This window comes from Xenopus laevis, chromosome 8L (genome assembly GCF_017654675.1).
Source record: "Xenopus laevis strain J_2021 chromosome 8L, Xenopus_laevis_v10.1, whole genome shotgun sequence".
Taxonomy (NCBI): domain Eukaryota; kingdom Metazoa; phylum Chordata; class Amphibia; order Anura; family Pipidae; genus Xenopus; species Xenopus laevis.
In genome coordinates this window covers 11,151,241-11,175,154 of record NC_054385.1, presented here as the reverse complement: position 1 = coordinate 11,175,154, position 23,914 = coordinate 11,151,241, and the positions used below count along the sequence as shown (strand labels likewise).

General features: G+C 44.0%; 2 protein-coding genes across 6 annotated transcripts in view; one reads left to right on the top strand and one right to left on the bottom strand.

The window, feature by feature from the left end:
• Window positions 1-18,432, top strand: part of kdm5c.L (lysine demethylase 5C L homeolog) — a 30,896-nt gene extending 12,464 nt beyond the window's left edge. For both annotated transcript variants that reach the window (XM_018241063.2, XM_018241062.2), the window contains 17 exons: window positions 3,100-3,258; window positions 3,338-3,519; window positions 4,624-4,786; window positions 5,233-5,352; window positions 6,426-6,802; window positions 6,907-7,031; window positions 7,300-7,450; window positions 7,590-7,686; window positions 7,792-8,147; window positions 8,230-8,368; window positions 9,056-9,235; window positions 9,760-9,900; window positions 10,003-10,527; window positions 12,495-12,549; window positions 12,636-12,838; window positions 14,081-14,302; window positions 17,639-18,432. In XM_018241063.2, the coding sequence (XP_018096552.1) occupies window positions 3,100-3,258; window positions 3,338-3,519; window positions 4,624-4,786; window positions 5,233-5,352; window positions 6,426-6,802; window positions 6,907-7,031; window positions 7,300-7,450; window positions 7,590-7,686; window positions 7,792-8,147; window positions 8,230-8,368; window positions 9,056-9,235; window positions 9,760-9,900; window positions 10,003-10,527; window positions 12,495-12,549; window positions 12,636-12,838; window positions 14,081-14,302; window positions 17,639-17,650 (3,207 nt within the window). In that variant the 3' untranslated portion in view covers window positions 17,651-18,432. The remainder of the gene's footprint in view (window positions 1-3,099; window positions 3,259-3,337; window positions 3,520-4,623; window positions 4,787-5,232; window positions 5,353-6,425; window positions 6,803-6,906; window positions 7,032-7,299; window positions 7,451-7,589; window positions 7,687-7,791; window positions 8,148-8,229; window positions 8,369-9,055; window positions 9,236-9,759; window positions 9,901-10,002; window positions 10,528-12,494; window positions 12,550-12,635; window positions 12,839-14,080; window positions 14,303-17,638) is intronic.
• A 1,421-nt stretch (window positions 18,433-19,853) lies between these two features.
• The window catches only part of sema3fl.L (semaphorin 3F like L homeolog), a 39,055-nt gene continuing 34,994 nt past the window's right edge, over window positions 19,854-23,914 (bottom strand). For 3 of the 4 annotated variants that reach the window (XM_018241019.2, XM_041571865.1, XM_041571866.1), the window contains exons 13-18: window positions 23,701-23,789; window positions 23,045-23,086; window positions 21,475-21,632; window positions 21,125-21,192; window positions 20,911-21,044; window positions 19,854-20,561 (exon numbers count right to left, since the gene is read on the bottom strand). In XM_018241019.2, coding sequence (XP_018096508.1) covers window positions 20,316-20,561; window positions 20,911-21,044; window positions 21,125-21,192; window positions 21,475-21,632; window positions 23,045-23,086; window positions 23,701-23,789 — 737 coding nt within the window. In that variant the 3' untranslated portion in view covers window positions 19,854-20,315. 4 annotated transcript variants of the gene reach the window in all.

Here is a 23,914-nt window from a genome sequence, read left to right as displayed (position 1 = left end):
CTGCGACCCTTGCAGTCCGACATTCTGCGCTGGTGGAAGAGGGGATCACTAATGCAAACCTTTCCTCTGTCCCACGAGACCACATCCTCTCTGAAGTGGTGGCTTCATCCGAATACACTGACCAAAGGACAATCATGGGCAACTCCAGACTGGACTATCCTGACAACAGATGCCAGCCTTTCCGGATGGGGAGCGACATGGCAAAGATACACAGCACAAGGAAAATGGTCACTAAAAGAATCCAAGATGCCAATAAACCTGTTGGAACTGAGGGCAATCCGACTGGCTCTAAACAATTGGGCGTCGGAACTGAAGGCACAGGCGGTCAGAATACAATGCGACAATGCCACAGCTGTGGCCTACATAAACCGTCAAGGAGGCACCAGAAGCAAGGGGGCCTTAAAAGAGGCAGAAATGATTGTTCATTGGGCAGAGAAAAACCTAGTACAGTTGTCAGCGATCCACATTCCGGGAGTATCCAACATCCAGGCGGACTTCCTCAGCCGACACCAGATAGACCCAGGGGAGTGGGAGCTGCATCCCGAAGTATTCGAGGAACTTGTACAAAAGTGGGGAACTCCACAGATAGACCTCATGGCGTCAAGAACAAATCGCAAGGTCAACCAGTTTTTTGCTTGGTACAGGGATCCACTAGCAGACGGGATAGACGCCATGACTCAGTTGTGGAGGTTCGACCTGGCATATGTGTTTCCACAGATTCCCATGTCCTCAAGAAGATTCGCCACTCAGACCTCCTGGCAATTGTAATCGCCCCCTTCTGGCCGCGAAGAACTTGGTTTCACGACCTTCAAGATCTGTCGGCAGACGCATATATCCCTCTACCTCGCAGGGGGGATCTACTACTGCAAGGTCCCATTCATCAATCCAATCCAATGTTCTCCATCTGGAGAAAGAAGGGATTTTCTGAGGAAGTAATTGCTACATTACTGCAGGCCAGAAAACCAGTTTCGGTACGAATTTATCACAGAATCTGGAGGAGTTACTGGTTATGGTGTCAAGAGAAAAGCATCGATTTTGAGACTCTTTCCATACCATCTATCTTGTCCTTCCTACAAAAAGGTCTCGATATGGGTCTACAGCTAAATTCGCTCAAAGTACAAATTTCAGCTCTGTCACTGCTTTTTCAACATAAGATTGCCTGGGATAACACAGTTAAAGAATTTCTGCAAGGAGTAGCTCATATAGCTCCACCACGTCAACGTCCAACACCTAGCTGGGATCTAAACGAGGTGCTCACAGCACTTGTGGATCCTCCGTTTGAACCGATTTCTTCACTTGACCTGCAATGGCTTACTTGGAAGGTAGTCTTCTTGGTAGCAGTATCATCCGCACGCAGAGTGTCAGAGCTAGCAGCACTTTCATGTGATCCCGAATTCCTAGTGTTTCACAAAGACAAAGCGGTGCTTCGAACTAAGTCTTCATTTCTTCCCAAGGTGGTATCCTCCTTCCATATCAACCAAGAAATAGTTGTACCGTCTTTTTGTCCGGATCCCAAGAATCCTAAGGAAAAGAGACTGCATGGCCTAGATGTAGTTAGGGCGCTGAGGATATATACCAAACGTACTAAAGAAATCAGACAATCAGATTCTCTTTTTGTTATTCCATCGGGACCACGAGCAGGTCAACCAGCATCCAAGACAACCATATCTAGATGGATTAGAGAAGCCATTGGGAGAGCATATATAGCGAAAGGAAAGACTCCACCCTTTCGAATCAGAGCACACTCAACGAGAGCAATGGGAGCCTCTTGGGCCTGGCGAAACTCTGCCTCAGTGGAACAGATCTGCAGAGCAGCGACCTGGTCCACAATTCACACTTTTACAAAATTCTACCGCCTAGATACATTTGCATCGGCGGAGGCGGCATTTGGCCGCAAAGTTCTACACGCAGTGGTGCAAGCCTAAAGGCAAGCATTCACAAATCTGTTGCCCTCCCTACTGTTTTGTGGGGCTGCTTTGGTAAGTCCCCATCGGTCTCCTGTGTCCCCCAGAGACGTCAGAGAAAATAGGATTTATTTACTCACCGTTAAATCCGTTTCTCTGAAGTCGACAGGGGGACACAGGACATCCCACCCGGTTCATGCTTGTACATAGTTATAAGTTAAATAGTAAACCTGTTCTACCTTGTTTTTTGCCTGGTGGCCAGTTATTTGGTACCAACTGAGTTAAAAGAGGAAATGCTAGGGGTAAAGCCGGAGTCCTGGCACGCCCTCTTTTGATCTGTCAATCAAGTGTCCTGCCTCCTGAAGGATGGTGCTTTACCCCATCGGACTCCTGTGTCCCCCTGTCGACTTCAGAGAAACGGATTTAACGGTGAGTAAATAAATCCTATTTTTGCATAAAACAAAACAGACTGTAAAAGTGTTCTGGGTTTTTGTAGGGGCACTGCCTCATCTACAATACCAATAAGCAAATCTCAGGGGACTTGATTCCAGGAAAGGATAGGAATATATTAGTGTAGCGAATAACTTCTGTCCAGTACGCTGCTACACTAGGGCAATCCCATATCAAGTCAGTTCATTAACACTTTACTGAGAGTCAGGAGGATGATGTAGAAGATAATATTGAAACTGCTGGGAGCCTTAAGGTGGCCATAGACTCAAAGATCCACTCGTTTAGTGACATTGCCAAACAAGCCGATCTTTCCCCGATATTCCACTAACGGGCATGGCTATATCGGGGGTGATCTGAACGTTCGGCCCTATGGACGAACGATCGGATTACGATGAGAGCGCAATGGGCTCGGGTGGGACGGTCGGGACAGAATCAAACCTGTCTGATCGACCAAACGACCGATCTCTGCCGGAAAAATGACGGGACTCTCCACACACGGTCTGAAAATCGTACAAATCCTCAATTCGTACAATAGGATCTTTGCGTCTATGGCCACCTTTACTGGTTTCACCAGTTCAATTAATAATAAATCCACCCATTATTTTTTCTAAAGCTAGTATGACATTTTAACCGTTAATGGACTAACTGCCTATATGCCAACGTGTGGGCTGTAACTTGTACTTCTCATAAATACATGCGCTGTGTGGATGAATGCATTAAAAATCTGACACACTACTTACACTAGATGGTCCCAACGGAGCTGGTGGAGAGGGAGTTTTGGCGCCTGGTTAACAGCATAGAGGAGGATGTTACAGTACAATATGGAGCAGACATTCACTCCAAGGAGTTTGGCAGTGGCTTCCCCATGTTGGATGGAAAAACAGAACTCTCCCCTGAGGAAAAGGTTGGTTCTGCTGATCTTACCCTGGCCTCCTGCTAAATTTGCCATCTAAGTCTCTAATGCTTATTTATCCCACTCGCAGGCATATGCAACCAGTGGCTGGAATTTGAATGTGATGCCAGTACTGGAGCAGTCTGTGCTATGTCACATAAATGCTGACATCTCTGGCATGAAGGTGCCCTGGCTTTATGTGGGAATGGTGTTCTCTGCCTTCTGCTGGCACATTGAGGATCACTGGAGTTATTCCATCAACTACCTTCACTGGTCAGTACATCTCTGGCTCCACAATAATTATGCTGTGACTTATCTCCGAATTTATTGTTCCTTATAAGTGCTCAAGCTTACTCTTTTGTTTTTAAAGGGCTTGGCACCTTCCAAACACTTTCAATTGAGCTGTTTTCAGATTGTTCTCCAGAAATAGAATACTTTTTTCAATCGCTTTCCATTTTTTATTTTTTACCATTTTTTTTTTTTTAGTTTAAGGTCCCTGGTGTTTCAGTCTGGCAGCTCAATTTTGCAATTTTACTCTCTGGAGTATTGGCAACTATTGTATCAATTCTAACAGCTGCCTTTAATAAAACTCAGGGATTCTGCTTAGCAGGGACAAAGATAACAAATGTCTCAACTAAATGTATCAATTTAGAACAGTTTAAAAGGTTAGTGACCCCGTCTCCAAAAGCTGCTTTAGAAAGGTGAAAAATTAGACTTACACTTCAAAATTAGAAAAATAGAAAGTACGGTAACTGGAAAAAAGTCTTCATTTCTGGTGAAGTAGCTGAAACCAACTTAAAAGAAAAGTTTTGGAAGCTGAACAACCCCTTTAATAACATATAAATTTGTGTATTTTCTCAAAATTCTTAGTGACATGCGACAATGGTACACTGGGGTAAAGTCTTTAATTCCAGGTGCTATGATACCTATAGGAAGAGAGCAAACCTAATCCTTTCACAGTTTTGTTCAGTTGCCTTTTTCATTCATACAGTCTTAAGTAATGTCAGCGCAGCAACCATAGTGCTGCCCCTTATAGATAAATGACATGCTTACTATTCTTGTCTATGCAAATACCATAAAACAAGAGCTGCCACAGGAAACACAAAGCAGCAAAGCTTTATAACGTTCCATTCCTCTGGGGATACAATTTCCCCTTATGTGCTCAAATTAACCTCTTTTTTTTGTGCCAGCACCTGCAACATTGCTCTGCATTTTAAATATAGTGGAAGTTGGTCTTGTTTTTGGATTAGTGAATCTCAAAATAGTCATGCGCCAGACACATTATTTGAGTTCTGTAGTAACAAAGAGTTTTCCCTGGGATCACACAGCAGAAATCCTAGATATCTTTACATTCTTTTGTCTTTGCAAACTTTTCAGGGGGGAGCCAAAGACTTGGTATGGGGTGCCATCGTCCTCGGCTGAGCAACTTGAAGGTGTGATGAAGAAGTTGACACCAGAGCTTTTTGAAAGCCAACCAGACCTCCTGCATCAGCTGGTCACACTTATGAACCCCAACATTCTCATGGCACATGGGGTGCCGGTCAGTGTCTTTTTGTACATTGTATCTTTAGCTTGTTGTCTGTTGCAGTATTGTTAATGCATTGAACAGAAGCAAACTACAGAGGATTAAAATGGAACTGGGGAGGGTGAGACAGAGAAGACAGAGCAATGCAATGAGCAGCTAAACAGACACAGAGTAGCAATAGGAGGATGGAGGTGCTAGTGGCTGAACAAATGCACCAATGCAGGGGGTAAATTGGCAGGGTGAGAATAAGAGGCAGGAAAGCTAGCAGAGTGGAGATAGTAGGGATGGGTGAAAGAACCCTGTGTGAGGTGGGAAGGGGCTATAGAATTGTAGTCTCTGCTGTTCATTTGTGAGTTGGAGGCGTTGCATGTATATGTCAAGATTACAAATAACCTATGCTGTCCTCCCCTGCCATCTTTCTCTTTAAATCATTCATTGTTCTTGGCTCCATGTGTCTGCAGGTGGTGCGCACCAATCAGTGTGCAGGGGAGTTTGTCATCACATTTCCAAGAGCCTATCACAGTGGCTTTAATCAAGGCTACAACTTTGCAGAGGCTGTCAACTTCTGCACTGCTGACTGGGTAAGAGATTGTAGATCCTGACATGGTGCTCTTGTACAAGAGAAGTTTTCACAGATTTATAAAGCGAATACTTTATAGATCTGTGAAAATGTTTGAAGGAAAACTATATTCCCCAAACAATGTAGGTCTGTATAAAAAGTATATATGAAATAGTGGGCAATGGGTAAGAAGGACAATGACTCCTGCCCCAGATGTGGAACTCCTGAAGCCAACTTTCTACACATGATCTGGTCTTGCCCAATTATAAATATTTACTGGTCGCAAGTAATGGCTTCGCTAGCAAACACACTGGGGTTCCCACATATACTCTCCCCCACTGTGTGTCTTCTGGGCGTGGTGGAACACCTTGTACCCACTGTCAGTGCAAGATTAAGGTTTAGAGCGTTATTATTCTATGCTAAGAAATGTGTGATTATGCACTGGATGGGATCTACCCCTCCCACAAAGGACTCCTGGATTAACCTAGTTGATTCAACTATACCCAAAATAAAGCTTACCCATGAAGCAAGAGTCACAGCAGATAAATTTCAAAAGATATGGAGTCCTTGGTGGGAAATGGGCCCGGGCGTGCAACCTAGAAATGATCCTGCAACCGGTTAATACATATGCTTACATGGTACCCGTAATGACTTCTGATGTTAATTAAACCTCAATCTAAACTGCAACATTTGAGAGCAACTAATTCAGGACCAGTGTCGCATGTTTTAACTGTACACATGTTTATTGATATATTACTATAATAGTGGGGACTGCTCTGACCACACTGATTTGTTCACCTTTTGATATTTCATGGCTTCTAAAATGCATATTAGGTGATCAGTACATATGTATCACATACGTCGCCACATGCAGAGCACTGGGTTGTTGCTGGCAAAAATGCTCCCACCCACTGGTGGCCGCATGGTGCAGAAAGCTGAAGAAAAAAAAAGCAAACCTAAAAATGCTCATAAAGCTAATATTTTGCAATTTATAAATAGGTTTGATGCTGTATTTATAGGCACTGATTGAACATAACTGAATACATGCATCTCTGCTAGACTATACCTGATTGCTTTTCTCTCACTTGTACCCAGCTCCCAGCCGGCAGGAAGTGCATCGAGCATTACCGGAGGTTGCGGCGATACTGTGTCTTCTCTCATGAAGAGTTGATCTGCAAGATGGCTGCTTGCCCCGAGAGGTTGGACATGAGCTTGGCAGCTGCTGTACACAAAGAGATGTTCCTTATGGTACAAGAAGAAAGGCGACTGCGCAAAGCCCTGTTGGAACAGGGTGTCACTGAGGCAGAAAGAGAAGCTTTTGAGCTGCTTCCCGATGATGAACGGCAATGCCAGAAGTGCAAGACCACTTGCTTCCTCTCTGCTTTGGCTTGTTATGACTGCCCTCAGGGCTTGGTGTGCTTGTCCCACATTGAGGACTTGTGCCAGTGCCCACCATCTCGTCAGTATCTCAGGTAAGACCCCCTTGATAATCATTGCTGCTTAGATGCCCTTGCTTGTGTTAATTTGGAGTGGTGCATGAAATCTTTATTTTGCACATTGTTTATTTACTTGTCAGGTATCGTTACACCCTGGATGAGCTTCCGGCCATGTTACATAAGCTGAAAGGTCGGGCAGAGTCCTTTGACACGTGGTCTAATAAAGTGCACCTGGCTATAGAATTAGATGGGAAAACAAAGAAAGGTAGGTGGCAACTGAAATATTATTTATGGCTGGCCCCATTCCTCCATACTGCTGAAAACCAGCGATGAATTGGCACCTTTTAAATCCTGAACCAAATCTTATGTATATACATAAGACACAATAGGTTTTAAGAAAGGTGCAACATTTTTTATGGGTGACAAAACAGCATACATATGTTGCTATGCTTTGGAAGTAATGAAACTGCGTAATGAGATAATTTAGGCTCTTGCATTTTTAACCCGGCAACATTGTTCATTCTTTGCTTTAGAACTGGTCGATCTGAAGGCTCTGGAAGCTGAGGCTTTGGAGAAGAAGTTTGTGGAGAATGAGCATCTGCAGCTATTGAGGGGCTCCATCCAGGAAGTTGAAAGCTGCATTGCAGAAGCAAAGAAAGTATTGGGCTACTCCAAAGCTAGTAGGTAAGTAACCGGGTATTGTCTTGGTGGTTGCTTCATTTATGTCAACTAATGGGCATACTGTGTAAGGAGTTCCTATCTTTTTCTGGGTTAGCCTATGACCCCAGTGCCCCCATCTTAATATCATCTCTCTTGCAAATAGGAGTCATTCTACAGTGATCTCTTTGGAGAATTTGATCAAACTTGTTCAGCGCATACAGTCTGTCTCTTGTGTGGTCTCACAGCTTTCACAGCTTCAGGTATCAAGCAATTGGTCTTGTGATTTACTATTCTGTATTTTGTGCTGATTCTTATGTTGATTGTCTTTTTTTTTTTTTTTTCTTTTTTTTTTGTGCCCTTCTCAGTGTTTGCAGGAACAGGCAGAGGCCTTGCAGGAAGAAGCACAGAAATGCTTGCAGGCTCTCCCTGATAGTGCATCCCAGCTGCGGGAGGTACTGGAGCGTTGCTATGCTCTGTCAGTGGATCTACCAGCGGTCAGGCAAATAGAGAGACATTTGCGTCAGGGGGAGTGGTTGGAGCGAGTACGCACAGCACTGAGTTCAGGGCGCTCTGGCACACTTCAAGAGATGCGCTCCCTGTTGAAGGAAGCTGAAGAAGTAGCTGAGAGTCCTGCAGTAGAAAAGGCACGAAGTGAACTGCAGGAGCTCATCTCTATTGCTCTGCGCTGGGAGGAGAAGGCCAAGATGTGCCTGGAGGCAAGGTACAAGCAATTCATTAGCAGTTTTCTGCTCATCGGTTCATTGTTTTCTCTTGCTTAATTCTTCTTTACTTGCATCCTGCAGACAGAAGCATCCTCCTGCCATGTTAGAGGCCATCATAAAGGAAGCAGAACATATTCCAGTGCAGTTACCGAATACCCTGAGTCTGAAGGATGCTCTCTGCAAGGCCAGAGCTTGGAGTGCCGATGTGGAGGAGATACAGGTGAGGAACATTGTTGACATGAGTATTGAATAGGGACTGTTTTGTGTTTTATGCTTGTGTTTGTTACTGTGTTGATCTAGGTGCATTTTATCCCTAGAAATGTTTGTTGTAAACAGAGGGTGTGCTTAAAAATGGAATGTGGGGCTATAGCTAGGGTTGCCATCTTTTCTGGGGAAATATCTTCCCTGTTAATGACATTGGAATCCAGTATCATTTTTACAGGCCAGGATGTTAAAATACCTGCCAGGAGGCAACCCTAGGTGCAGCATTTTCAGAGGGATTAGAAAATCTCAGCAGGAGTTGATTTTACAGCAGTTGGGATTAACTGTGTAGTTTGTGAGGGTGCAGTGTATGCTTTGCATGTGATTTGGCAGCCATCTGTGTGGTACAGAGCTGTAGAGGGTGCAACATTGGTAAGCAATATTTAAGTATATCATTGGAGCTCCAACCAAATGTCTAGTGGGAGTTTTAATGGAGTCATCTGTGTTGCACCAGTAAGGTAGGGATCTGTATTTTAATTCTATTTAATATTTTTATCTATATTTTGGCTCATGCACAGAATGAGGGCTGTTTTAGGTTAAGCTATAAAAAGTATGCTGTAATTTCCTCTTTCTGGAACTAGTGTAGCGTGTACAATGTGCTGTGTATGTATTTACTGCATGCTTCTCTGCACATGGTTTCCTGCAGAGTGGTGATCACTACCCATGCCTGGATGACTTGGAAGGTTTGGTGGCTGTGGGCAGGGATCTCCCAGTGAAAATGGAAGAACTTCATCAGCTGGAGGTGCAAGTGGCAGCAGCTCACTCCTGGAGGGAGAAAGCATCAAAAACGTTCTTTAAGAAGAATTCCTGCTACACCCTCCTGGAGGTAAAGGCCCTTTGCTATTGCCATCTCAATAATATAATTGCTTAACTACCTTTTAACATTGTTTTACAGACATCATTTTATCATATTCTGTTATTCTGTGTCAGATAAGACTTTTTGATTTTATATATTTGTAGCGTGCAAGTTCATTGCTTCTGTTTACTTTGCCTTTGCTAAGATTCTTCATATTTTTTTTGCTCTCATTGTTCATCAGTTGTGCTGGGGACACTATATTCTTGTTGCACCCATAGTGCAGAATAGATCAAAATGAAACCTGGAAATGTAGAATTGTCATTGCCATGAATTTTACATTGCATAGTTAAGGGTTTAGTCTGCCAGAGGCATTCCATGCAGAAATGAAGTAAATGTTACTTATTCTGAGTCTCCTGTGGGACAATGGCTGTTATGCTAATTGTATGTCTAGACTTGCTTCCCTCTCCCTTTGATATGTTGCTATACTGATTTTAGGGCTATATCCCCTATAGTGGCACTATTATTTGTCTGTGATCATCAAATTGTTTCTGTAGGTGCTGTGCCCAAGTGCAGATGTTTGTTCAGACACTGGAAAGAGGTCTCGGTGGAAGAGAGAAAAGGAGCAGGGCTTGTACAGGTCGGACATTGAGAGCCTAGGGCTGTCTGCGCAGAACCTGCGGGACCCCGGTTGTATAGTTAGTACATTTTGTGATTTACCATTATATCCAGGCTAATTATGCCTCACTAGGTCACGCAGAGCTATTCCTAAAGGCTCAGCCATCATTGTTTTCTTTCAGGTATTGGCATTTAAGGAAGGGGAGCAAAAAGAGAAGGCTGGAATCCTTAGGTTACGCACTATGAATTCCTCTTCAGAAAGAGGCTGTGTATGTGTTTGTGGGGAGCCGCCAGATGAGCTCATGCTGCGATGTGAGCTGTGCCAAGACTTATTCCATGGGCTGTGTGTTCCCAGCCCCAGGCTCTCAAATCACCGTGGGGCACACACTCTTCCATCACTTATTTGGTGGGAATGGGACAGCCGTTTCTTGTGCTCGCTCTGTGTGCGCTCCCGGAGACCACGGCTGCAGACCATCCTCTCTCTGTTGGTGGCCCTCCAGAAACTGCCTGTGCGGCTGCCAGAGGGAGAAGCTTTACAGTGTTTAACAGAACGAGCCATGAGCTGGCAGGATCGGGCTCGCAGGATCCTAGCCACACCGGAAATTTCTTCTGCCACAACAGCACTTGCAGAACGCAGAAAAAGAATGCAGCAGCATTGTAAAGATCCACAGGCACTGAGAGAGACAACTCGTAATGAACAGAATCCTGTAAGTCATGGGAGGGGGGGTGATTGCTGGGTTGGGCACACTGGTGTATACCTGTAATTCAGTGCTTGTTTGGGTCAATATTTTCTTGTCAGTTAGGTGACTCCCTGTGTATCATACAGTTTGTTATGCAGTGGTCTATTGAGACACGACTAATGGTGACCATTTCTCTGTGTGGTGTTAAGTATCAATCTGAGGTCAATGCAACCTGGTTGTTCAGTGCTACTCTTATTAAAGAGCCTCCCATTTTATTCACTGAGTTTCCTGTGCAGAACACTGCTACTCCTGTGCAGATTCATTGCTCTCTAATGTGCTGTCACTGCACCTTGTAGGCCAAAATGGAAAAACGGCTGGTTACAGTCCCATAATGATTGCTTGGTAAGTAAGCCATTGTATGGCAATTGTACACAGAATGGAAATTTGGGAGGCTTATGGCCATGCCTTCAACCTACACTGACTGCTTGATGCACCGAAGCTTACTTTGGTATGCCCAGATCCTGCCTACTTTTGGATGCACTTACATTGCTGCTGCTATAAAGCTAAAATGTCCAGTCAGACCCCACAACCTGGTGGCTATAAAGTGGACAACCCTTGATCAAACCAAACAGATGGATAATATATGACTGCCCAGAGACAATGATGCTATCATTGCATACGTTTATGTCCTCCAACCCGTTGCCTACTATCCCCAAGCAGTTGAGTCGTGTGTTCAAAATCAGCTGAATTGCCCTGCCAAATGGCTAAAGTCTGGGAAACAGACAGGTTAGAAGTAAGGAGGGGTCCAGTATAGAGGCCCCCTTTTTGCTCATCACACCTACATGAACCTTGTTTTGCTAAAGGTAATAAGACTTTTGAAACTTTTCTAGCTGTGCGTTAAATTAAGGGTGCTGGCTCTTTGCAGACTGTGGGGGGTAATTTTACTTTGAAAGCTCTAGGGTTCACTTAGGGGGTTATTTAAAGGATCAGTAAAATCAATTTTTTTTAAAAAAAAATAATTTGTTAATATAGAACGAAAAAAAAAAAAGACATATTAAACTTTTAAATTACTAAGTCTTTATTAAGAAATAACTTACCGAAACACTGCTAGCGCTCCTCTTCAGAAAAGACGATCCATCATGCGGTGATTGATTTCTCCTCCCTGGCTATCTCCTATAAGGATTGCATTGAGGAGAAATCAAGCACCGTATGATGGATCACCTTTTCTGAAGTGGAGCGCAAACGGAGTTTCAGTAAGTTATTTCTTAATAAAGACTTAATGATTTAAAAGTTTAATTTGTTCTTGTGTTTTTTTTTCCATTCTATACCAACGCATTTTTTTTTTTTTTTTTTTTTAAATTGATGTTTACTAGTCCTTTAATAAAAGGCACTAAGTTTGCCCAGGAGTAGTAACCTATATCGGCAAATCAACAAGTAGCATTTACTGCTCTCCTGTTTAAAAGCAAACATTTTATTGGCTGCTATGGGTTATTTATTGCTACTGGGCAAACTTAGTGCTTTTTATTTCATATGGGGTTAGATTGTCATAACATGATGGTATCTGCTGCATGCAAACTGTCTCTGCGTGTAACCCCTACATGTTGTATTTAGGCTAATCTTTATGCTAAAACTAGGATGTTCTATTAAGCTCATACCTAGTTAAACTGACTCAGCTAATCAACAAAAAGATGGTAAGCATTGAAGGAAAACAATTCTTTATACAACAAAGAAAGGAGTTCTGTTTATTCTGCTTATGTTGAACAAGGGATATACTACCCCTTTAAGGTGCAAAACGTTTGGTGTACAGTGAGTGCAAAATTGTGGGATTAAAGCAGTTATACTGGCAGATACATTAGACGGCTTCAACCGAGGGCTGGATGCCTTTTTAGCAAGGGACAGAGGAGTGTTTCACTACATCCCGCTGCTCATCTTGTGTTCAGTTTTTCCTGCTCTGTGTTTGCTCACATCTAAATGGATGGTTTGATCATTGCCAGGTTCCGCATGAGAATGGAGACCGTCACTCAGAGAATGGTACTTGCGCAATGCCAGGTAAGTGTATCCCCATTTTCCAAGTGTACGTCACTGTAGGCTTTGTGTATATTGCTTACTTTCTTATACCCGTCCCTTTGCCTCAGATCTAGATGCAATGGCTGCCCTTCTCCCGCGTATAGAAAAGGCAGCGGTTCTGGAGTTGTCGCTGGGCTCCCGAGCGCTACTGGAAGACTTGATGTTGGAGGGGGACCTTCTAGAGGTGACGCTGGAAGAAGAAGCAAGCATTTGGCGACTGTTACTGGCATCACAGGTGCCCTGTATAGACCGGCTGCGCACCCTGATAGAGGTAAGGCTTTTTCGCTTGTCTATCTGCCAACTTGAAGCTCGACTTGCATTTGGTGTGAAAAGGGAACAATTAAAATAAAAGGTGAAAGGGAACAATTGGGGGGGGTAATGGTACAAGCTGTTGTGGTATAAATGTGATAAAGATCAAATAGACTCCGAAATGAAGATATCCTTGCTTTTTTTTTTAGTATAAGGGCATACCACTGCAGGGCCAATGCTATGGCCTGCAGCCTTATAGCTTTTGGGTTACAGCTGTCTGTTTAGCCCTTAACTTATAGGTACTGCTGGTGTTGCCTCCTTCCCGGAACCAGTTTGCCAGTCCCCATTGTATAGGGTATCAATGAACATGCACAGTGATGCACATAATTTAACTCATGTGGGCCATTTCAGACCCTAGTGAATGCCAAAAAGAAGGTTGAGGCGAGCCAATCTGTTCACTGTCTGAGGATTATTTTACATACTGATTGGAAACTGCTCCTGGTTTCCTGTATTAAAGCTATAGTGAAACACAACTAGAGATCATTGTAACCTTGAGGCTAACTAGTTCGTGGACTCTAGAAAGTGGAAATTAATTTCTCATTAAGTCAAGCTGAGCCAAAGCTTGAAATATTAAAATTAATGTGTGATAGGTCCAAGCAGAGGGCAGATATTCGCTTCCTTGTAAGGGCGAGTGCATTCGCATAAAGGGACCTCCACATGGAATTCAAAACAGGATTATCCCGGACAAAGCAACTAATCCCCTCCCTGAAGGTGTATTTATGTTTGGCCAGGACAGTGTAAAATGCCTCCTCCTTCACCCTGGGGGGCAAGATTGCTATTAAAGGGGAACTCCAAGCCCTGTTAAAGCAGAACGCACCTGTAGGGGTATTTGGTTTCTTCATACAGATGGCCACTCAGGATAGTGGAGAGTCTGCACGAGATTGCAATGTTTGTGTGACCCAACCTATAATGTTAGCATTTCAATGTGTGGCCTTTGTTCTGGGGTTCTGAAGCAAAGCTTGGGGCTGTAGATTTGCAGATTGTTTATAATAAATGTGCAGCCAATGAAACACAGTGTGATACTGTTTTCCTTATCTGGTCCAGTGGAACATAGACGGTGAAATTCCCATCCCAGCTTGTGTCATTGATTCCTTGTTGTGGCTGGTACACTAGTACTTAATATTGGGGAGACTAGAGGTCTGTTCGCCATTATATTCAATTGAAGGTGATGGTCTGGTGATCTGCTATCCCCTTCCTCTAATAGATTGAAAGGTGTGAACGGAGGTTGGCTCTGCAAAAAGGCAAAGACCCGGAGAAGAGGAAGAAGAGGAGGAGTGAGAGGGGTGATAGCTACTCTCCCCCCATTCACCCAAAAGAGGAGTTGGGTCCAAAAAGGTGCCGCAGCGACAGTCGAGCGCAGGAGACCCTCTCTGATAAAGAGAGCCCCAGGAAAGGAGGGAGTGAATGCAGCCAGAATGGAGGAGAGGTGAGCATAAAGGAACTGTGAATCCAAACATGATCTTTTGTACGTCTTTATTAGCCCTGACACTGCGCTGTCCTGCCCTTCATACACCATCCATCGCTGAGACACCAACCATGAATCTGTAGCCACATGTCGTGTCCCTGAACAGATGCCAGCATTGAACAATCCTCGCAACTAGTCAGGCTTAGGCTAAGACACCAGCATAATTCAATATTAGCCACTGTGGCCTTTAAAATGACAAAAGCTCAGTTGCCTATAGAGAGAACATGCACAGAACTCCATGTGGCATTTCACTTACTGTCAATAGGGGGCAGAGCATGCGTGCCATTTACTTGGCTTATTGTAAGCATATACTGGACATTCAGTAGCTAGCTGACCCCGACATAGGCAATGGCTCTCTAATAGAGTGGTTTGTTTGGGATGTTAGGAGTATGTTGCAGTGCACTGCTGTGGGCCAAATATTTGCATGGAAATATATGGAATATTACAAAACCATGTCATACAAAGAGGCATTTGGTGATATTTGCCATTCTGGTGGCCATAAATAAATAATGGACATTACCTATCATTCTGTGTTTCTGAGAAGTAGTTTGCTTGGATTTAACCCCTTGCCTGTGATCCTCTCCTGAGGCTCATGGGAACATTAAGTAACTGTTCCTGCTGTAGCTATGTCTATATAAACCCAATAGCTGATTTTAGCCTGCTAGTGTTCCAATAAAACAGTCCTGTCTTTTTAATATCATAATTTATATATTTAAATAAAACAAAACAAAAATGTAATTATTTTCAGTACTTTTAATAGAGTTCTGCTGGACTGGAAAGTAGAGTCCGGGCCCAGATAGCACCTGGGAAGGGATCAAGTTGCATTGCCCCGAGGCCGGGGTGTAAGCCAATGCAAGAGAAGGATATCCAGTTACACAGTCATTGGCACACATTGCCTTGTGCAGTCAGCCTTGCACTCCTACTGACATGAACAGTGGGGGAACACACAGTAACCAGCACCCCAACTGCATATTCATCTCTGTATCCAAGGCTGCTTTTTTTGCTGCACAGTTTCCCTTCTCTTTGGTATTCAGAACAACATGGCCGCTGCCTATCACATATCTAATAAACAATAAACAACCACAAACCCAGGGAGAGGAAAAATGTCTCCTGCCTCAAAACGTAAAACAAACAAGTTTAAGCGGGGCCCTCTTTACTCTTTTTGTGTGATACATGATAACTTTCTTACTGAGATGATCCCTGTACCTTAAAGGGGAAGAAAAGTCTAAAATAGAATAAGGCTAGAAATGCTGTATTTTGTATAATAAACATAAACTTACTGCACCACAAGCCTAATCAAACAAATGATTTATGCTTTCAAAGTTGGCCACAGGGGGTCACCATCTTGTAACTTTGTACATCTTTGCAAGACCAAGACTGTGCACATGCTCAGTGTGGTCTGGGCTGCTTAGGGATCCTCATAAATTATCAAAACAGCACAAGTCAAATAATATCTGCCAGAAGCCAATACATTAAGACTGATTAATAATCAAAATATACAGTCTGTACTGGGTCCTGTGTTGTCAGGTAATCTAATGTGGATTTTATAGGTTTTGTATTGTTTAATACAAACTTTCTCCAACTCTGCAGAACCAGTGGCTACAGCAAAATAATCCTCCAAATAGAATCCCAGTTTATCTGTTTAAATCTGGCTCCATGATTATTGTCCCTGCAGCTGGAGTTGGAAACAGTAAAGGGGATGTAAAGGCAAAAATAAAATCCAATACAAATCTCTACACAGTCGCCGACTGCTTTACAGGGAAACAAACAAAGCTGCTTGAGTTATGCATGGCTAGGAAGTAATTCGGGGGCTCCCCCTGCTGTTAAGTATGATTGTTTCCCTGCAGAGCAGTTAGGGACCGTCTGACAATTCCTATCCACAGCAGTAAATGAAGGGAGAATTTCACTGCATACAGGCAGGTCTCATATAAAAACGGTACACATTTATTAATTAAAGTATATTAAAGTATATTTTCATTAAAGAAAGTAAAAATTGGATTTTTTTTTTTTTGCCTTTACATGCCCTTTAAAAGGGCGGTGCATTCTGTTTAAAGAGGAAGACGACAGCTATGCATTGGATGGGAACTACACCTCCAACGTCGATAGCCTGGAAACAACTAATCAACAATGTGATTCCGTCGTATAAATCAACATATGAAAATATGGGATCTCACATCAAATTTGATATGGTCTGGTGTGATCATGATGAACTAGGCAACGAGTAAATTGCTTACTTGTACATAGTAACATAGTAAGTTAGGTTGAAAAAAGACACACGTCCATCAAGTTTAACACTGCCAGTTGATCCAGAGGAAGGCAAAAAAACCCATCTGAAGCCTCTCCAATTTGCCTCAGAGGGGGAAAAAATTCCTTCCTGACTCCAAAATGGCAATGGGACCAGTCCCTGGATGAACTTGTACTATGAGCTATCTTCCATATCCCTGTATTCCCTCACTTGCTAAACACCATCCAACCCCTTCTTAAATCTATCTAATGTATCAGCCTGTACCACTGATTCAGGGAGACAATTCCACATCTTCACAGCTCTCACTGTAACAAACCCCTTCCCAATATTTAGGCGGAACCTCCTTTTTCTTAACAGAATGGGTGACCTTGTGTCAGCTGGTAAATAAATCATTTATGATCCCCTTATATATTTATACATAGTTATCAAATCACCTCTAAGCGCCTATTATCCAGAGTTAAAATCCCCAACTTGGCCAGTCTTTCCTCATAGCTAAGATGTTCCATACCTTTTACCAGCTTAGTTGCCCTTCTCTGTACCCTCTCTAATACAATAATATCCTGTTTGAGCACTGGAGACCAAAACTGTACGGCATATTCTAGATGGGGCCTTACCAGTGCTCTATAAAGTGGAAGAATAACCCCTTACTCCCGTGAATCAATGCCCCTTTTAATATAACTCAAGACCTTATTTGCCCTTGATGCTGCTGACTGGCATTGTGACCTAGGAACTAAATATTCTCCTTCGAGTGTGTCGTTTTGTCTAATTTTGTTTCCTTTTGTTATAAATGTCATTTTGTTTGTTTTAAAAATAAATTAAAAATCCACCTTTAAAAAAAAAAAAAAAAAAAAAAAAAAAGGAAGACCGCATTTGTCCCTGTGACTGCCCATGGTCTGTTGTCTTGGGCCATGGCATCTATGGGTGGGGGAATACCGGGTGACGCACAGCACTTCCTGTTTAGGCCAATGTCCCTGGATCTGCTTCATTTAGGGGACAGTTTAATGTGTAGCGCTCATCAATGTGCTGACTTATGTGCATTTGTTTCCATGCAGAAGCGCTTGTGACATTCAGCCGGGGGACCTGACCCTTTGACGTTGGGACAGTGACACTCCTCTCCGGACGGACGCTCAGTTTTACCTCGCTAAAGAATAGTGACAGGAGGATGTATGGGAGGCCAAAAAACAAGGTGCCCCTCCCTTCTACACTGCATTCTCTGTTCTCTTTCTACCCCCTCCTGTCTGGAAGCTGGGGGGCATATTCCTCAATCTGGGGGGGTGCATTGTATTAACTGGTGCTGTGATAGAAAGCAGAACCACTTGCTGCTCTTGTAAGGACTGAAGGATTGTGGGTGAGCGAGGGGGGAAAGACTTTGCTTCTCTTCCAAGTGTATCATCAAGCAAAGCAAATGAAGACCCTGCACCGTTGCCTGTAGGGGGGATACGAAGAGCAGACATTTTGGTTACCCCCAGACACAGGACTGGAGACGCACATTTTATTTTCTAGGTGTCCAGTACCAGCATTTGGGCATCCCCCCTCAGTGCCCCAGCCAGTGACGAGGTTATGGGGGTAGCGTTGGTTTTAGTGGGACACGTTCAGTTTATTTATTCCCTTCTCCTTATTGGACTCTCACTAACTGCCCCAGCCCTTCCCTCTGTCTCCCCTTATTCAGGTTCTCTGCACCCCACCCCAAGTCACCTGTTCACTTTGTCCGGAACACTTTGTTTAAAAAAAAAAAAAAACTAAAAAAAGTTTCTAAAAAAAAAAATGTACAAAAAATTCCATTAACTCCGCGCTGGAGGGTTCTCTTTTTTCTGACAGGTAGAAATAAACTTAGAGGTTTTTGAAAGCGCCTCTTCTCTTGTTTTCTTGTTACACTGCGGCGTCCGTCTGTCCAGCTGCAGGATTATTCTCTAGAACGGGGAGCTGACTTGTTGTTGCTGATCTTTACTGATGCTGCTTGCATTGCAAAAGAACAGCCAACCAACATGGCAGCTTCTGTGCACTCCTAATAATTCCCTGTGCACCTGGTAAGTACCTGCGTTAACATACGCCACCAACGTGCTGTGAAAAGTAATTCAAGGGGTTGTTCACCTTTAAATTAACTTTTAGTAAGAGAGTGATATTCCGAGACAATGTGCAATTGTTTTTTATTATTTTGGGTTTTTGAGTTATTTAGCTTTTTATTCAGCAACTTCCGCATCCAAATTTCCCTAGCAACCAGGCATTGATTTGAATAAGAGACTGGAATATGAATAGGAGAGGCTCTGAATAGAAAGATGAGTAATAAAAAGTAGCAATAACAATAAATTTGTAGCCTTAGAGTATTTGGTTTTTGATTTTTTAGATGGGGTCAGTGACCCCTTTTGAAAGTTTGCAAGAGTCAGAATAAGTAGGCAAATAATTTTAAAACTTTAAAAAAAATAAAATGAAGACCATTTGAAAAGCTGCTTAGAATTAGCCATTTTATAACATGTTAGAAGTTAATGTAAAGGTGAGCCACCCCTTTAACTAACCCATGGTTATTGTCGCTTCCACATTGGTCCCTCCCATATATCCATAGCCAATACCCATCACCTAATGATCCACGTGGTCTGGTTGTAGGAGTAGTAAATGCAGCAGCAGCGCATTTGCCTGATACAATTATTAGCATAGCAAGGGAGTGCCCTCCTCTTGGGTAAGAGTTTGTGCCACTAAGCAGATCGTGCCCTAACTGGTATTGAGCCAGAAGCCAAGCAGTAAATCCAATACCTGTTTTGTGGCATTACCCTCCTTTTAAATCTTGTTCCTCCTTTGATCCTATTTGTTGCAAAGCAAAGGTGTTGCTACTAGGGATGCATGGAATCCACCATTTTAGGATTCGGCCGAATCCTTTGTGAAAAATTCTGCCGGATACTGAACCCTAATTTGTACATGTAAATTAGGAAATGAGGGTGGGGGAAAGAACCACACAAACTACGTGTGAGTAAAAACTGTTTGTCTTTCTTTTAGGGATGCACGAATCCAGGATTCGGGCTTTTTCAGCAGGATTCGGATTCAGCTGAATCCTTCTGTCCGGCCAAACCGAATCCTAATTTGCATATGAAAATTGGGGTCAGGGAGGGTAACCGCGTGACTTTTTGTCACAAAAAAGGAAGTAAAAAAGTTTGATGAAAAATCGTTGATGTAAAAAGGCCGGATCCTGGATTCGGTGCACGCCTAGTTTCTACCTGTACCTGGCTCCTAGCTTTGCCGCTGTCTTTCCGGGTCCAAAGAAACCACACACAGAACACGGATACAAAATAGACTTCATTTCTTAATTAGAATGAGTTAAAAAGTTACACGTGTGCTAATTATTCATTCAGTAACCGGGCGGATGGTGCAGCCGTCGCTCCTTCCACTGTCCCTCTCGCTGGAATAGGAATCCCCTGCCCGTGGCACAAAGCACAAGTGGAGGGGGATTGTGGGAGAGTCCGGTATCCAGCGCATTTGATAAATTAATATGAAACAGAGCACACGGCATCCCTCTCTACACACAGTTCTCTGGAATGTCTTACTAATACTATCACCTCAACACATGGTGGCGCCGCTGCTGCTGCTTGAACCACTTCTGTGCCAGCCCGACTGCTAGTGAGCTTGGGTGGCACCTCACCCACATTCTCCTGTACTACGGAGTCCCTTGAGTGAAGGAGAGGGAGGCCTGGAATGGCCACTGACCAGTCCTCTCTGTTTTGCTTGCCAGGCACCAAACTGTCAGTTACGCTCTGTCTGAGATGCCCTTGGTCTGGGTCTCCGAGGCGGCAGGCACTGTGCTGGCATTGGAGCAAGAGTTGGTGCTGCTGTTAGTTTTTCTAGCAAGTCTCGAGGCAAAACATTCAGCCGTATTTTCCCACGTGATCGCCGGAAACCATTCTCTGTGCCTGTGCAGGTATAGACCCCTGCGTCGCTGGCTTGTACTGAGCGCAGCACTGCGCCCCCGTCAATGCCCGCCAGTCGCACCTGAAACGGAACAGCTCAAGTCAGATCACGTGGGTGTCTATCAGCAGGTTAAAGTATAAGAATAAGAGACTGGAATATGAATGGGAGAGGCCTGAATAGAAAGAGTAATAAAAACTGGCAATAACAATACATTTGTAGTCTTACAAAGCATTTGTTTTTTTTAAAAGGGGCCAGACAGTGACCCCCATTTGAAGGCTGGAAAGAGTCAGAAGAAGAAAGCAAATAATTCAACAACTATAAAAAAAAAAAAAAGAAATAATGAAGATCAACTGAAAAGTTGCTTAGAATTAGCCATTTTATAACATACTAAAAGTTAACTTAAACCATCCCTTTAAACGTTTTCACTTACCTCTCTCCGATGCTGGGAGCCCTCTCTCTGCAGCAACCAGGTAACGCTCTCGAGTGGAGAGTGAGTATCGCACTGGAGGAAAACGCTGCCGCCTTCCACGCCGATCTGCAGTCGCTCTGAAATTCCTCGGTCCACTTGGGAATAAACACAAGAGATGTTACTCACTGGCAAAGCGAGACCAACTGTGGCCATTATTATCCGTCATCATTATTACCTTGTGTATTGTATCCTCTGCATTGCCTTAGTGGGTCTCCATGTTTAACGTCCTGTCTCCGACTCCTCCTGCACACATAGCACCGGGTTAGGGCAAAAAATATTTAATAAGAACTGACAGTTGGGTAGGATAGGAATTGCTTGAGCAAAGGCTGTGTGTTTTGCAGCCTCAATGCCCCAGCCTATATAAGGGATATATAAGAAATATAATATGTAATAAATCTACTTACTACTATGTGTGTATGATACATATAGACTATAGACTCAGCAAAGCCAGGCCCCCAAATACAAGCACATTCAGTGCTCTTATACTACTCCCAGTCTGGTAGGATCAAATGACAGGGTACTCACCTGCTGGGTGAAGGGGTGTAACGCACACAGCCCTTTCCATCCCAAGCACAATATGGGTCCCGGGCCAGGCAGCAGTCAGCGCAGGAATCTCCGTAACGGCTGCAGCGATGAAGAGACAGCTGGGTGACCCCAACATCTGATGAGACGTAGAGCTGGTGCTGGAAATAGAAAAAGATACTGATGTTGACTTACAAAAAAAAAAAAATCTCCTTATGGCCACTAGATGGCGATGTTATACTACATTTAATACAGAATGGCTCTGCAAAGGCAAATGTGAGCTGCCATACATATTAATATTCCAATAAAGGCACATTGTTTGTTTGCTCTAAAGGTGGCCATACACAGAGAGAGCCGCTTGTTTTGGCCCACCATGATGTGGGCAATATCACGTTGATCTGATCGTGGGCTCTAAGGCCCATCTATCGTATTAAAACGATGGGTAAACGTGCAGTCGGATTGCGGGACCGCATCAATGAACAGATGGGGTCCGCAGTCTGACTGGATTTTTTAGTCCCGTCCAATCGACATCTAGCTGACTTTCGGCCACATATTGATCGGGGAAGCCGGTCAGAGGGCCCCATACACGGGCCAATAAGCTGCCAACTTGGTCTGTCGGCAGCTTTCATCTGCCCGTGTATGGCCACGTTAGAAGTGAGATAACCAGTGTTGGACTGGGATGCCAGGGGCCCACCAGAAAACCTTAGGATGAGGGCCCACTTTCCATATTTATTATACCTCCTCACTCAACTTCTTTATTTGCCTAGTCTCTTTTCTCTAGATACTATACTCTATTATTCCATTATTAAGCCTCTTTGTTCCCAGAAAGAAATAGCTAATGACCATGAAATAGGCCAAAAGGTTAGAAGCAAGATGCCCACTGACACCTGGGCCCACCGGGAGTTTTCCTGGTTGGCCAGTCTGACACTGGAGATAACCTTCCATTCATTTCTTTTTATATCACCAGAATAGCACGAGAGCACAGCTTAAGGTGGCCATACACAGGCCGATAAAAGCTGCCGACGGGCCAAAAGGTCAGGACTAATAATCCTGCCGGATCGCGGACCGCATCTGTTCGTTGATGCGGCCCCGCGATCCATCCGCCAATTTACCCAACGTTATGATCCGATCGTTGGGCCCTAGGGCCCACGATCAGATCAGCCCTATCGTCCATCTCTCTCTAACCCACAATACTTTGCAGTAACGGAACTAGGTGGGGGCGGGCCCTGGTGCGGGTCATGCAGCCGGCCCCCTCCGTGCTGATTTTTTTCAGCGGCTGCAGTCGAGTGCAGACGGAATCAGTGGTGCGCGATGTGCTGGGGGGGCCCTGCGGGGGGTGTGGGCTCTGGTCCAATTGCACCCCCTGCTCCCGCGGTAGTTACGCCACTGATACTTTGCAGCACAGGCTACTGTTTACCGAATATTCCATTTGTAAGTGTACTTACATGTTGTGATGGATCTCCTGCCCCTGACTCGCCTCCCCCTACCTGTTATACCTCCCTCTGCCCTTGTAGCGGAACTATAAAATAACCCTTCGCTCTGCAAACTGGGTGACCCATAATAAGCCACTCACCCTCTTTGATGATATCCTGAGGTTTCTAATAGGAGACGGCACCTGTGAGCCAAGAAGCAGAAGTGAGAATGTTAATAAATGACAGGATAAAAGACATACGTGTTAATATATAAGAGGAGTCTTGCTAGAGGGCGTAGAAAGGCTCCGAGGTAGGTGCCAATGGAATAGGAAGTGGCATAAGGGGTATACGTTTTTTTCCATAAGCAAATATTACTGCTCTCCAGCTACAGAGCCCCTAGTTAACTTCTACCCAAACAATCACATGTGCCCTTCGCCACCCTCAGAGCCAATCACATATTTAGTGTGGACTGGGCTGGAGTCTAAGTGGGTTGGAATAACTGCAGGCAGTGGTATAACTTAATGTGGGCCCTGCAACAAATTCAAATCAGGGCCCCAAAACATTGGTAAGTTGACCTATTCTACCAATATATATTGGACCCCTGCAACCACAGTGTCTGCTTCCTCTGTAGTTATGCCCTTGGCTGCAGGGGTTCCTTTGTGTTGCCAGTTGTTGCAACTAGTCAATAGTGACCCCCTTCTGTCTCTGATTCAGCTGATCATTATTATCCTGTATGCACAATGCTCTGGGCACGACACAGAGTGTGTATATATAATGTACTGCTTGGGAATGAGTAACTGCACCCTCTCCAACTTACCTTGAACACCTCCACCTCCTCCAGAGTGATACTTTCTGTTTCCTTGGTGCCCCGGGGCAGGATCATCACTTTCTGAACAGTACCACGGTCTGAGCAAGGGGGTAGGGAGAGCAATATTAAAAGCAGGAGAGAGTTGCATCCTATCACTATTAGTATTTGCTCCAGCATCACTCCGTGCAGGAGTAAATATAAGGCTTTGATGTTAGGGGTACAA